At 41.3% G+C, this 14095-nt stretch overlaps 1 protein-coding gene across 1 annotated transcript in view; it reads right to left on the bottom strand.

The window, feature by feature from the left end:
* ACAD11 (acyl-CoA dehydrogenase family member 11) overlaps positions 1-14095 on the bottom strand; it is a 155051-nt gene that overhangs the window by 39111 nt on the left and 101845 nt on the right. The window contains exons 14-15 of the mRNA XM_089672531.1: positions 5464-5530; positions 2292-2377 (exon numbers count right to left, since the gene is read on the bottom strand). Of these exons, the coding sequence (XP_089528657.1) occupies positions 2292-2377; positions 5464-5530 (153 nt within the window). The remainder of the gene's footprint in view (positions 1-2291; positions 2378-5463; positions 5531-14095) is intronic.

Consider the following 14095-nt stretch of genomic DNA (forward strand, 5'->3'; position numbering starts at 1 on the left):
TATTTTGAATTTTATTCATTGGGCGAGTGGAAGCCAGTGGAGGGATTGGCAGAGAGGGGTAGCAGACACTGAACAGTTGGAAAGGTGGATGAGCCTGGCAGAAGTATTCATGGTGGACTGGAGGGGGGATAGCCTATATAAAGGTAAGCCAATGAGGAGGGAGTTGCAGTAGTCAAGACGAGAGATGACCAGAGAGTGAATTAGGAGCTTTGCTGCAAAAGACTTGAGACTGGGACGGAGGTTCACCTTCCAGCAGGACAACGACCCTAAACATACAGCCAGAGCTACAATGGAATGGTTTAGATCAGAGCATATTCATGTGTTAGAATGGCCTAGTCAAAGTGCAGACCTAAATCCAATTGAGAATCTGTGGCAAGACTTGAAAATTGCTGTTCACAGACGCTCTCCATCCAATCTGACAGAGCTTGAGCTATTTTGCAAAGAAGAATGGGCAAACATTTCACTCTCTAGATGTGCAAAGCTGGTAGAAACATACCCAAAAAGACTTGCAGCTGTAATTGCAGTGAAAGGTGGTTCTGCATATTGACTCAGGTGGGCTGAATACAAATGTACGCCATGCTTTTCAGATATTTATTTGTAAAAAATTTTGAAAACCATTTATCATTTTCCTTCCACTTCACAATTATGTGCCACTTTGTGTTGGTCTATCACATAAAACCCCACTAAAATATATTTACGTTTTTGGTTGTCACATACCAAAATGTGGAAAATTTCAAGGGTTATGAATAGTTTTTCAAGGCACTGTCCCTCTGAGAAAGCTGAGGGTAGAAATCATCAAATGTAAATCATATGATACATGGCAGATATCTTGCAGCATTTCTTAGTACATCTGCAAATTAAGTAGCAAGTGGTCCAGGTTTCTTTATACAATATATGAACTTTGGGTTGCCTGTTACAAACATTGAGGTCCCATATCACAAGTTTACAAATGCCCAGGCAGAGAGGGTGGGGGCCAGGTTTGTTTCTTATATTTTGCATTGTCATATTTTTTTTATTGTTGTTTGTATTCGTGTGTTTTTTAATGATTTGTAATAAAGAGTAAATCATGGTGCTACTGATCTGTCCTGAAATGTAGTATTTTTTTGCTTATATGTTTTGAAAACTGTTAAGTAGAGTCTAAGCAAGGCTTTTATTGGATTATATGGTTACAATAATTTAATGTGCACAGATGACTCCTCCACTTGTTTATACAAATAAGATTATTTTGTAGTTAGGGACCTTTTTATTCATTTATTTATTGTTTTAAGTATTTTATTTCTGCCAATGACTGTTTCATATCTATGCTGCCAACCACCAAGGTGCAGATCAGTCAGGCCAGCAAGTAGAAACACTATAGAAACTTGCCTTTCACTGTTAACCAACAATATCTCTTTATGTTTCCATTGAAATGTATCCATTTTTATGTATACAATTTTAATAATATTAATTTTAATTCAGGAATGTGCTGTGCGTTTCTGTGCAATTCACACTGCATGCAAAACACACTCCAATGGCGATCTGCAGTGAGTGTCAGTAAGAAGTTAATGACACCCCAAACACAGGTCGCAAACGCACTGTGTTTGCCCAAACCAGATCGCATGGTACTTTTTTTCCAGTGCATTTTAAAAAGCAGTGCATGCACTACTTGTGATGTGGTGCAATTTCTGTCCATTCAAAATGAAGGGGCTGAGATCGCACTGTGCAAAACTGCATATGAATCACACAGGAACTGCAGAGTGTCACTGTGCACATCACATGCAGTTTCTGGTATGAACCGTCAATTAACTAACGGAGTGAGATTAAATGAAGATGAAAAAAGAGGGAGAGAGAAAATGAGAGAGAGAAAGTTTGAGAATTTAAGAGACAGGGACAGCAAGAGAGAAGTAGACAGCAAGAGAAAAAAAGTAGAGAGTAAGAAGAAAGTGAGAGGAAAAAAGAGAGAGAAGAGGAAAGAGAATAGGAGAGAAGAAGAGAGAAAGTTTAATGATTTCACTGGGGGGATGGAAATAAAAGGTTGTAATATATTCCTGCAAGTGTTTTTACATTCTACACTGCGGTCTTCTTACAAGTATTCAAAATAATGGGAGAGGTATATCTAAATGTGGACAGCGTCTCCAAAATCATTTGAAATACCTGCTCAATATGTAAATAAAGATCTGGATGTTGGCGCGCGGTGGAAGCGGCGGATGGTAGTGGGGGACCCCAAGTCAACTTTTGCATCAGGGCCCACAAGCTTTAAGTTATGCCTGTGGGGAACATTATACTGTATATGATGTGAATAAAGTGTTTACCTTCATATCCAAAAACTTTCAGAGCTCTCACACATTCCACACCTTTGGTGTCCATGGGTACAATGATCATACTATGCTGTTTGTATCTGGACAATAAAAAAGAAAAAAGAAGAGGTTACAAACAGTATTATAATATAAGGGATAGATACAAACTATCCTGATATGTAGTCACATAAAAGCTAGCAACAAGTTTTTATTTCTATATTTTTTTTTTAAGCCCAACAACTTTTAAGTCTTAAACAGGCTAGGAAAGGTATTGAAAGTTTACCAACTTTAATATGTGATCTCTGTCCTCAGAGAAGTGTTGGCTTCTCACTTGGTTTCCTGAAATCACCCCAGTAGGCTCACAAACTCTTAGTGCTCATACACACTGTACGTTTTTACACCTGTTGTTTTTGGCTTTTGAAATATTTTTTCTACAGCTAGTAAACCCCCAGCATGTTATCCTATGTGTCCATGCACACATAGACTGTAATCAATGTTTTTTGGCAGGGACGTTTTTTGGATGGGAAAAAAACCCAGGACTAGTGGGTTTCTAGAGGAGTTTTTTAGTTGTAAAAATGCTCTAACGCTGAAAAACGCGGAATAAAGCGGTAAAACGCCGCAAACCGGCCTTTTTGGATGGTTTTTGACCCCAAAAAATTGGGTAACTTATCAGTGTTGTCAGAATGCCATATATTGGATATATGCGGAAAAAGGACGATAAACACATGCAAAAACGCTAAAAAAAGCTTAAAAACACACGTTTTAACGTGACTTTACACAGCTAACGTTACCAGCGTTATCAAAACACCCAGTGTGCATACAATTAAGTTTTTATTATAGACTTGACTATTCCCAAGTCCATTCAAGACAGAAATCATGTTGGCTAAAGTTATTTTTTTTATGGTTTTCATTAAATTATTTGATGTAAACTGTGGCTAATTAATAAAAAACAATGCTTTTTTTCTCAGCCGTGTGCTGATCACATGCACTCCCCCAGGAAAAAAAAAAACCTTTCCAGCAATACACACCAAACTGAGCATGTGCAGTTTGCCCCAAGGCACTGTTCTATCAGGAGATGGACTGGGGATAGTAGAAGAAGGGGGGGGGGATGCATTATGTTCAAAAGAGGTATGACAACATGCCGTGGACATAATGAGGTTGATTTGCTTAAGGCAAATAGGCTGTTTTTTGCAAGAGAATTTTCTGTTAGCTTAGTGAATGAGGTGAAGCTCTGCTGACTTATATTATCCAATTGTCTGCAAGCAAAAATAACCAATGGCCTCTAAAATCTTTTCTCCAGGAGTATCCAATATATGGCATTCTGACAAGACTGATAAGTTATCCTTTTAGCTGTGTGCCTGATATTATTCTCTTTGGTCAGACTGACTGAAAAAAGTAACTATGACTCATTACTGAACATATTTTTTTGGGCTTTAATATATTCTGCCTCAAGTCAACCATTTTTGTATTGTTGTCAGGGGTATCACTTCATGGTTAAGTGTCCTATAAAGCAAACATACAAACAGAGCTGTGCTATAGGCTAAAAATACAAAAAAATTTAAATAAAAAAAGGCGCCAGTACAAAATGTGATATGTAATGTCACCAAAATATAAAAGAAATTTGTGAAAACAAAACTAAATATACGATAAAAAAGTGCAATTAATTTCCAAAACAAACTGATATAATAAAATGGTTACAAACACTCACATTGTATAAGAAGAGAACAGCAATATCCAAATGTGTAATGAAGATCCCAATCGGTAATGTGCATTGTGCATAGTGATGCCAGTGCGTCTGGCTCTTTCTAACGCGTTTCATCAAATTGTGACATCATAATTTGATGAAATGTGTTGGGATGGAGCCAGATGTATTGCCATCAGTATGCATGACGCACATTACCGATCAGGATTACATGTTTGAATAGGGCTGCTCTCATCTAAATGTCAATGTCAATGTCAGTGCTTTTAACTATTTTAATAATTTATTTTTACACAACTGGAGCATTCCGCTGTTTTTCTCTGCACATATATTATTGTTCTGAAGACAATCTGCTTACAAAGTGCTGGAGTGTCAAGCACCACCTGGCGGAATCTCTAGCAACCCACAGCACGGGGTTCCTCAGGGCGTGGGGTCTAAGTCCCAATCTGCTTATTCACCAGGGCCCCTGATGGTGGGGATGGACTTGGAGCAGACTGAGACCAGGTCGCGACGCCCGAGTACGTCCGGCAGTGGTAGAGAGCACCGTCAGGGGTCTGTGGGAAATAGAGCCTGACGTGAAGAGGCTGGCAGGCCTGGTAACAGGGACAGATCCGTGTGGGATGGATGGATGGATCATCAGGGTAGCATAAGGAGTAGTCAGGCAGGCCAGGTCAGCAACGTGCGGGCAGCGAGGTACCAGAGGAGTAGGCAGAGAATGGTCAGGGTCATGAGCCGGGTTCAGCAACTAACGGGCAGCGTGGTACAGAGGATCAGGCAGAAGAATGGTCGGGTCAAGCCAGGGGTCAAGCAGGAGACAATCAGCAGGGTCAGGATCAAATGCAGAGGTCGGCAACAGAAAGCTTCACAGGATCAGAATACAGGAACAGGACAATAAGACCAAACGGCAACTTGTGTCTGTGCAGGGCTGGTTTAAATAGCCCGCCCGGCACTGACAGGTCCGCCTGGGTCCTAGTGCTTGCCAGCGCCGTCATAGGTGACAGGCACACCTGGGTCCTAGTGCCTGCCTGCCTGCATGTCTTGTCAGACACCTACGCATGTGCAGACTCGTGCGTCGCGGTGATCCCTGACATGGAGACTTTGGTGGATGCAGACATGTGTTACAGAACATGTGCGATTCATGATCACTCAGATATTGGGGGTCACCCTTCTCTGGTGAGCGTTCGTTTGCACACTGTGGTGTTGTGCAGGAATTTTCACATGCATTTTATTGTATGTTTATGATTCTTGGATTGTTGCACTACTGATAGACACTTATTGGGAAACTTTGGACTGCTTATGAGTTTATTTTTATTCCTTTTGGGGGAATATCACCAGCACTTATCACAATGCGTGACACATATTGCTTTTTGCTGTAAAGCAGATTACTTTGTCATATATTTTGTTAGTCACAGATTATTTAGCGTCCTATAAGTAACTTTGGATCTGAACTTGGCTAATCTCATTCATCAACTCATTTGATAAACATACCTGGACGAAGAAGCATTTGTTGTTTTACCCATTACGATTGCAACTTTACAATTGGGATTTCCAGCACCTGCAAAATTGTAAAAATTTATGGTTGAAAAAGTAACTAAAAACATTAGGAATCTGTATTATCAATATACTGATATTTAACTCCAAAATAATTTTTTTTGGTTCAACACTGCTAGATATTTTGCATCTTCTAGAGATTCATAGTAGCAATTCCACCAGCTACAATAATGTCCAAAGTACCATAGCTATTAGTAACAAATCAAATTTAGGTACTTCCTTTTTGTTGTGAGAGCTGTCAGTCTGCTGACCATCTTTTTCCCATAACCTTCTGGATTTCCTGCATGCTTTGCAGCTTCTCCTCTGCAGTGTACTTTCAATTTCTAAGGACTACATATCCCACGGTCCCTTGCTACCCGCAAGCAGTGAATCCTGTACTGACTCCTCCTCCTGAAACTCCTCCTCTCAGCATCTCTTGAGTTGAGAAGGAAGGCTCTGTGAAATGTGTGACACAGCAGTGCCTATTCACAAGGCATATTGATTTTGTGTCATAGAATTCAAGGAAGTAAATGTGTGAAATTCTTAAAAAAAAGTAAGCTTTCAAACGTCAAGAACGTTAAAATACATAGGAGCAGGTTGGAAAAAAAGTAAAAATCAAATGTGTAAATTAAAACATTGTAATATAGGATTTTAAATATTGACCATAGATACTCTTTAATGGTGTGAAATGCAGTAACCCATAGGAAACCAACCACAGCTGCTATATCACCAGCATACAGCAAAAACAGCCACCTGTGGCATAGCCAATATTATGTTTGTACATTTACTAGGAACTTACTTAAATTGCTAAAATTGCAAATAATAATTAAAAAAAAGTCAACTGATACATTCTTAGGTTGTTCTCTTCTGGCATAAAATATTTGTCCCTGCCTGCTAGCTGTTTTTTCTAATTTTACACCAACAGCTGCGCATGTCCCGGGTGGAAATGCTGGAATTAATTAACCGAGTTGTGTAAAAAGGTATGTTTACAGAATTACTTGCAGAAAAAGTGTCACATAATACCCCCAGTTTTTGCCTGGAGATAGCAGTATGTCACAATGGACCTGATGCCTTAAAAATATAAAAGATAAGCAGTACCCCACAACCATTTTTCCCATGGGATTGCCTTTCTGTGCATATTTTTTAAATTATTGGAAAAAATCAGCAATACTACATTCTAATTTGCTGTTCTTTTTAAGTGCATATAATTATCGTAATAAAACAAAATGTTCTTAGTTGTACAAAATACAGACTGATTAATATGGAATGCATCTCTAGTGGTACATTTCAACAATAAATAGGAAATAAAAATATTTAATAAATCTTTTATTCTGGCCGAGCTATAATTTTAGAACTCAGTGATGTGAAAGGTATCTTCTAGAACTCACCTCCCTAGAGCTGCTTTCACCGTTCAAGGGACACTATCAATTTGTGCATTCATACCTGGCTGGAAATCCGAGTGCCAGATAAAATTAAAGTTTTATTGTATGTATGTAATTTTTTTTAAAATTTCCTTACCTAAAACAAACAGCAAAAAACATTAAAAGGTTTCAGCTGGATTCTGCTATGTGTGTCATACGGACCTGACAGCGTGAGGGCGGGGGGAAGGTTACACACAATCTGGTGGCTGCTGCCACTGGGATTGTGTGTAAAACTAACAGGCAGACCCCTGCCTGTCAGGTGGAAGTAGTAGATTGGCTGCTCCTATATGATGAAAAAAAAAAAAGTTACATCCAAGCACATAACATCCCCCCCAAAAAAAGAAAAATTAAGCCCACCCCCACATATACACACGTATGAATGTAAACACGCGTGTAAACGTCAATAGCAATAATTCTAGAACAACTCCGAAACACTAAACTGATAACCTGTAGGGGCTTTTGAAGAGTCGCCTACCGAAAATATAGGGTACTGAAGTTTGTCGCCATTTCATGGGTACACACAAATTTAAGGTTTGACATGTTGGGTGTCTCTTTACTCGGTGCAACCTCATCTTTTATATTTTACCAAACATTTGGGTAATTCATGGAGTTTGCCTTAAAATTTACTTTAGTGTGTTTTTTACTCAGAGGCAAGTCCTCGAAACGCGTCAACCTACTGGATGTCTACACTCCCTATTGCGGACTGTTACTCAGTGCGGTGTTGACCCAGCTGTTCTTTTATGATGTGCCTTGACTTTATTGTCGTTTGTGAGTCCAACACCTACTTTATTTCTTATGAAACATTTTTTATGGTAATGCACTAGGCCTGTGCGCCCTCTGTTTGTTCTTTCCTCGTTCAGTATATTTGGACTCCCCCGGTCTATTTGAGGGCAGCAAGGTGTGCATGTTCCAGGACATTCTTAATGTGGTTGTAGCCTGCATCGAGTCCATCCCCAAGCGCAGGAGCATTTGTGTTTGCTGGTTCTTTGTTCACTTATACCCCCTTCCAGTCCAGACCAATCTCCAGCTTTCAGCGTTGTTTCACTTTGAATGACAATTGCGCGGTCATGCAACACTGTACCCATATGAAATTTTTATCTTTTTTTGTGACAGATAGAGCTTTATTTTGGTGGTATTTAATCACCTATGGGTTTTTTATTTTTTCTTAAACAAACCAAAAACCACTGAAAATTTTGAAAAAAACAAAAACGTTTTTTCTTAGTTTTTGTTATAAAATTTTGTAAATAAGTAATTTTTCTCCTTCACTGATGTGCGCTAATGAGGCTGCAGTGATGGGCACTGATAGGCTGCACTGATGGACACTGATAGGTGGCACTGATGAGGAGGCACTGGTAGGTGGCACTGATGGGCATTGACAGGCATCACTGATGGGCACTAAAAGGCAGCACTCATATGGCACTGATAGGTGGCACTGATTGGCAGCACTGATAGGTGGCACTGACTGGCATTGATAGGTGGCACTGATGGGTGACACTGAAAGGCAGCTCAGATGGGCACTGATATGTGGCACTGCTGGGGCTACACAGATCATCAGGGCACACTGATCATCAGTGCCCTGATGATCAGTGTACACGTCCCTTCTGAGGGATGCCGATTACCGGCTCTCCTCCCGAGCTGTCAGCGTGACAGCTCGTGAGGAGAGAAATGCCGATAACCAGCATTTCCCTATTTAAATGCGATCAGCTGTGATTGGACACAGCTGATCACATGACCAAGCTGACATCTTCGGCTCTTTCCGTTGATCCGCTGTGTCCGAGGGACACAGCGCATCGCCACGCGCTCCCGGAGCCGCACATGTGCGGTTAGAATGGGAGGACGTCCTCCCAGAACGAGAGAACCGCCTTGCGCCCATCATTGTACTATATGGCAGGCGGGAGGCGGTTAAGGTTAGCACAAAGGACAAGAGGGCACTCTTTACGTCTGGAGGAAAAGAGATTTAGTCTCCGAATAATTAAAGGCTTCTCCACAGTAAGAACTGTGAAAACATGGAATAGACTTCCTAAAGAGCTGGTTCTGGCCAGCTCAGTTGATGTTTTAAGAAAGGTCTGTATTATTATACAGGATTTATATGGCGCCAACAGTTTGCTCAGTGCTTTACAATATAAAGGGAGATAATACAGCAACGATACAGTTCAATACAAGAGGGCTAGGACGGCCTGCTCCTTGGAATTTACAATCTAAGAGATTATTTCCTAAACGCACAAAATAAAACTGGACACTAATATTTATAGGTAAAGTTGATCCAGGGAATATTCGATTGCCTCTTGGTGGATTACAATGGAATTTTGTTCCCCAGCTGGAGCAAAGTGGGTCATACTTTATTGGGTTTTTTGCCTTCCTCTGGATCAACTGTGGGTATAGGATAGTGTCAAGGATTCCGTTAAAAACGATCACCCTGTCACGTGTCCACCACACGCCACGCCCACAGCGACTAGCTAACCGTGACGCACGCGTGCGGCCGCGACAGGGTGGTAAAGAGGGGATAATAAAGGAATTTACACTAGAATATCTCAAACCGTATATAAGATCAGCCGTGATACCTTTTCACAGCCCGCACTACCTCTGGCCACCACCAGATGGAGACTCCACTCCAATCCAGCTGGTTGACCACACACTGGCAGATACGATCTTACATACAACCTGGTGCCCTGATTAGGGTTGAAGACCAGCTTAGTAAACACACACCCTTCTAAAGGTCCCTTCAGCTATCCTAGCTTGAACCCCGGTGTTGATAACCCTTCCACTGTCCACACACCCCCACACCAGACGCACCACAAAGGTAGCCTGCCACCACCCAACAGTTTATCGCAGAATGGTCTGTTGAGACACCACACACACACAGATCTCCGTCTGGCAGATCTGTTACCTTTGCAATCTGCGTGCAATCTGCCCACTCACAGTGCAGTTGCATACAGATTGGCAATGAGCTTAACCGAGCGTTTTAAAGGCACTAAAATACAATACAATATAACCCAATCTAATCTCTCCAATCTAGTCTCACCGATCTAGTCTCACCGATCTAGTCTCTCCGAAGATATGAGCACGTGCTTAAGTACACAGAAGTTCACTAATTAATTTTAAGATTTAATTTCCCAAAGTGGGCAGTGCATAAAATATGTACAAAAGATAAAAAGGTTACAGCAAATACAAAGATATAAGAAGACACACAAATGACTAATTACTATAAAATAAAAGGGAATAAAAAGACATAATAACACTTTACTCTGCGGCTGGAGCAAGCCAGAAACTTGGCAATCCGCTAGTCAATCGAACCAGCTCCGTACGAATCACCCTGTCCAAATGTCCGTGCGTTCAATTTATGGCGATTTGGACATGGGCGGGACATTAGTCTTCGGCCAATTGACTCTGGGGGAGGTGGTCCTGACCTGCCCACAAGAGGTACTGTGTATGGACCTGCCCAAGTTCAATTGGGCCGAGACTGGCCTGAACACCAAGTCGGGGATTGGATTTCTGACACCAGCGTGTCAGCCCGATCGCAACAGTACCAAACACCATCCGACTGTCGCACCCCCGCGTCATCTAACCATTCCATGCATTTCCCTGGCTTCCTCCCCAAGCCACAAATATGATTCTTATATGTAAATGTAGCGCACAGAATGGCCTGCACAAAGGAAGCTTGTTCATATCTCTCCAACTAATATTTTGGCTTTTATGAGAGATTAAACGTACTTCTTTGATGTGAATATTACTTATAGAGCTTTCCACAAAAGGCAGACAGTCTGTCTGCTGTCACTGGTTTTCCTCAGAAGGTGATAACCTGATTGACACACAAAAGTTGTCACCTCCAAGAACCTGGCTTTAGACTAATTGATGCTAAATGATGATTGGGTCTCTAAGGCCTATTGAGGAATTGTGTATACATACACATCTGTATCCCAGATCAATTGTTTGTACCTTCTATTCATTTCCCTACTGCCCAGGGGCTCAATGTACATCCTTAATGACCAGACTGTTCGTGCACACACCTTTGCAATGAAAGGGCCTGACATAATCTAATCTACTCAACCTGTCATGGCTATGATACCATATTTCCACTCAAATCTTACATGTCCGTTACAATAAATTTTACATGTCCGTTACAGATAGTGTATATGGAGGTTTTCTATTCGTGTGTGTTGTTGCCTCTTGTTTTTTTCTCTGTTGGTTGAAATGGATGTCTTTTTTCAACCAGATTAACTATGTAACAAGAAGTGATAGGTGAAATCAGTTCAATGAATGCCTAAATGTGGTCCACTGTTGATGCTCTCAATGATTAGAGTAAGACTGAATGTTGAAGACCAGCCTTTCTCAACTGGGGTGCCATCTGGGTACAACAGGGGTGTTGTTGTTTTAGTGCATATGCGGCTTCACAGAATGTGCCAAGAGTCTTTAAGTTTCAAATTTCTTTGGGCTCAGATGAAAATGATTGTTACTTTGTTGAAATTTGGCGATCCTTTCCCCCAAGTGTTAACTTTGTTAATTTAACCTTTGGGCACTTAGCATGAAGTATGCGATACAGCAGCTTTGTGCAACATGTCGCGTGTCCTTTACCATGTAGCCAGGGGAAAACATACTTTATGCACAATTCACAATCGTGATTTTGGCATTTAGCAGTAAACTCATGGAAGCATCATTTGTTAGTGTTACCCAAACACCTACAGCTGTGGCCTAAAGTTTTGAGAATTGCACAAATATTAATTTTCACAAAGTCTGCTGCCTCAGTTTTTATGATGACAATTTGCATATACTGAATGTTATGAAGAGTGATCACATGAATTGCAATTATTGCAAAGTTTCTCTTTGCCATGAAAATTAACTTAATCCCCCCTAACAAAAAATTCCACTGCATTTCAGCCCTGCCACAAAAGGATCAGTTTACATCATGTCAGTGATTCCCTCATTAACACAGGTGTCAGGGTTGATGAGGACAAGGCTGGAGATTACTCTGTCATGCTGATTGAGTTAGGCTACGTTCACACTAGCCTTGTGTGCAGGCGGCAGAGAGGCGTTTGGGAAGCGTTTTTACCGCTTCCCAAACGCCTCTGCCAACTCTGCACATTACAGCACATGGTGCTGTTCTAACAGGAGCGTTTGCGTCGCGTCGCGTTGCGTCGCGGCAAAACGGACGCCTCTGGTCGAGTCAGGAGGCTTTGAAGCCTCCTATTCTCGTCTATGGTGCCGCTCCGCAAACACCCGGCCGGCGGTTGCGACGCGGTTGCGGGGCGTTTGCGGAGCGGTAACACCACTCAAATGCATTATAGGCGTTTGTGGGGCGTTATTAGCGCTCAGCAAATGCCTAGCAACCGCCGCTAAACCGCGCATGTGGCGTTTGCGGAGCGTTTGCCGAGCGTTAAAAACGCTCCGCAAACACCGGACCAACGCTTGCCAAACGCTATAGGGGCGTTTGGCAAGCGTTGGCAAAACAGCCTAGTGTGAACGAGCCCTAAGAATAACAGACTGGAAGCTTTAAAAGGAGAGTGGTGCTTGAAATCATTGTTCTTCCTCTGCTAACCATGCTTGCCTGCAAGGAAACATGTGCAGTCATTACTGCTTTGCACAAAAAGGGATTCACAAACAAGGATTTTGCTGCTGCTAAGATTTCACCTAGATCAACCATTTATCAGATCATCAAGAACTTTAAGAAGAGAGGTTCAATTGTTATGAAGAAGGCTTCAGGGTGCCCAAGAAAGTTCAGCAAGCACCAGAACTGTCTCCTAAAGTTGATTCAGTTGCAGGATCGGGGCACCACCAGTGCAAAACTTGCTCAGGAACGGCAACAGGCAGGTGTTAATGCATCTGCACACATAGTGAGGCGAAAAATGTTTGGACGATGGCCTGGTATCAAGAAGGGCAGCAAAGAAGACACTTTTCTCCAGGAAAAACATCAGGGACAGACTGGTATTCTGCAAACGGTAAAGGGATTGGACTGCTGAAGACTGGAGTAAAGTCATTTTCTCTGATGAAGCCCCTTTCTGATTGTTTGGGGCTTCAGGAAAAACCTTGTCCGAAGAAGAAAAGGTGAGTGCTACCATAAGTCCTGTGTCATGCCAACAGTAAAGCATCCTAAGACCATTCATGTGTGAGGTTGCTTCTCAGCCAAGGGAATGGGCTCACTCACAATTTTGCCTAAGAACACAGCCATGAATAAAGAATGGTACAAAAACATCCTTCAAGAGCAACTTCTCCCAACCATCCAAGAACAGTTTGGTGACCTTTTCCAGCATGATGGAGCACCTTGCCATAATGCAAAAGTGATAACTAAGTGGCCTGGGGAACAAAACATCAACATTTTTGGTCCATGGTCAGGAAACTCCCTAGACCTTAACCCCATTGAGAACTTGTAGTCAATCCTCAAGAGGCGGGTGAACAAAAATCCCCCCACAAATTCTGACAATCTCCAAGCTTTGATTATGCAAGAATGGGCTGCCATCAGTTGGGATGTGACCCAGAAGTTGATTGACAGCATGCCAGGGGGAACTGCAGAGGTCTTGAAAAAAGAAGGGTCAACACTGCAAATATTGCCTCTTTGCATAAACCTAATGTAATTGTCAATAATGGCCTTTAACACTTATGAAATGCTTGTAATTATACTTCAGTATACCATATTAACAGCTGGCAAAAAGATCTAAAAACACTGAAGCAGCAGACTTTGTGAAAATTAAACTCTCAAAACTTTTGGCCAGGGCTGCACATAGTAAACTTGATGCAGAGTTACTTGAGGGCAAACATGAAAATAATTCATCAGAAGTTATAATCTGGGTGTTTCCCAATGGGATGCTCATCTGGTTTCCTGGCTGTCTTGTCAGCAAAGCACAATTATTTTTTTCTCTGTGATTCCATTTGTCAGTCACACTTTGGAACTAGATGTTACTGGTGATTTTAATGGAAGAAAAGGAAAATTGTGTTATTTTCTATCCTGGATCCTAAGATAAACTACACCATACCTGGAAAAAAGCTGCCAGCATAGAACACATTATTTTAACTAGTACAGCATAGGCTAGTAAAAATAAACTATATGTTATAATGAAGAGTTACAACTTTCAGTACATGTATACTTTTAAGGGAAAGCCATTACAAGTAAAAATTGTATATATAAAGTATAGTTTTGTGTTTATAATTTAAAAAATATTTAATATATATTTAAAAAA

Source organism: Staurois parvus, unplaced genomic scaffold (assembly GCF_062004578.1).
Source record: "Staurois parvus isolate SC_StPar_1 unplaced genomic scaffold, SC_StPar_1.0 ptg000130l, whole genome shotgun sequence".
Lineage (NCBI taxonomy): Eukaryota > Metazoa > Chordata > Amphibia > Anura > Ranidae > Staurois > Staurois parvus.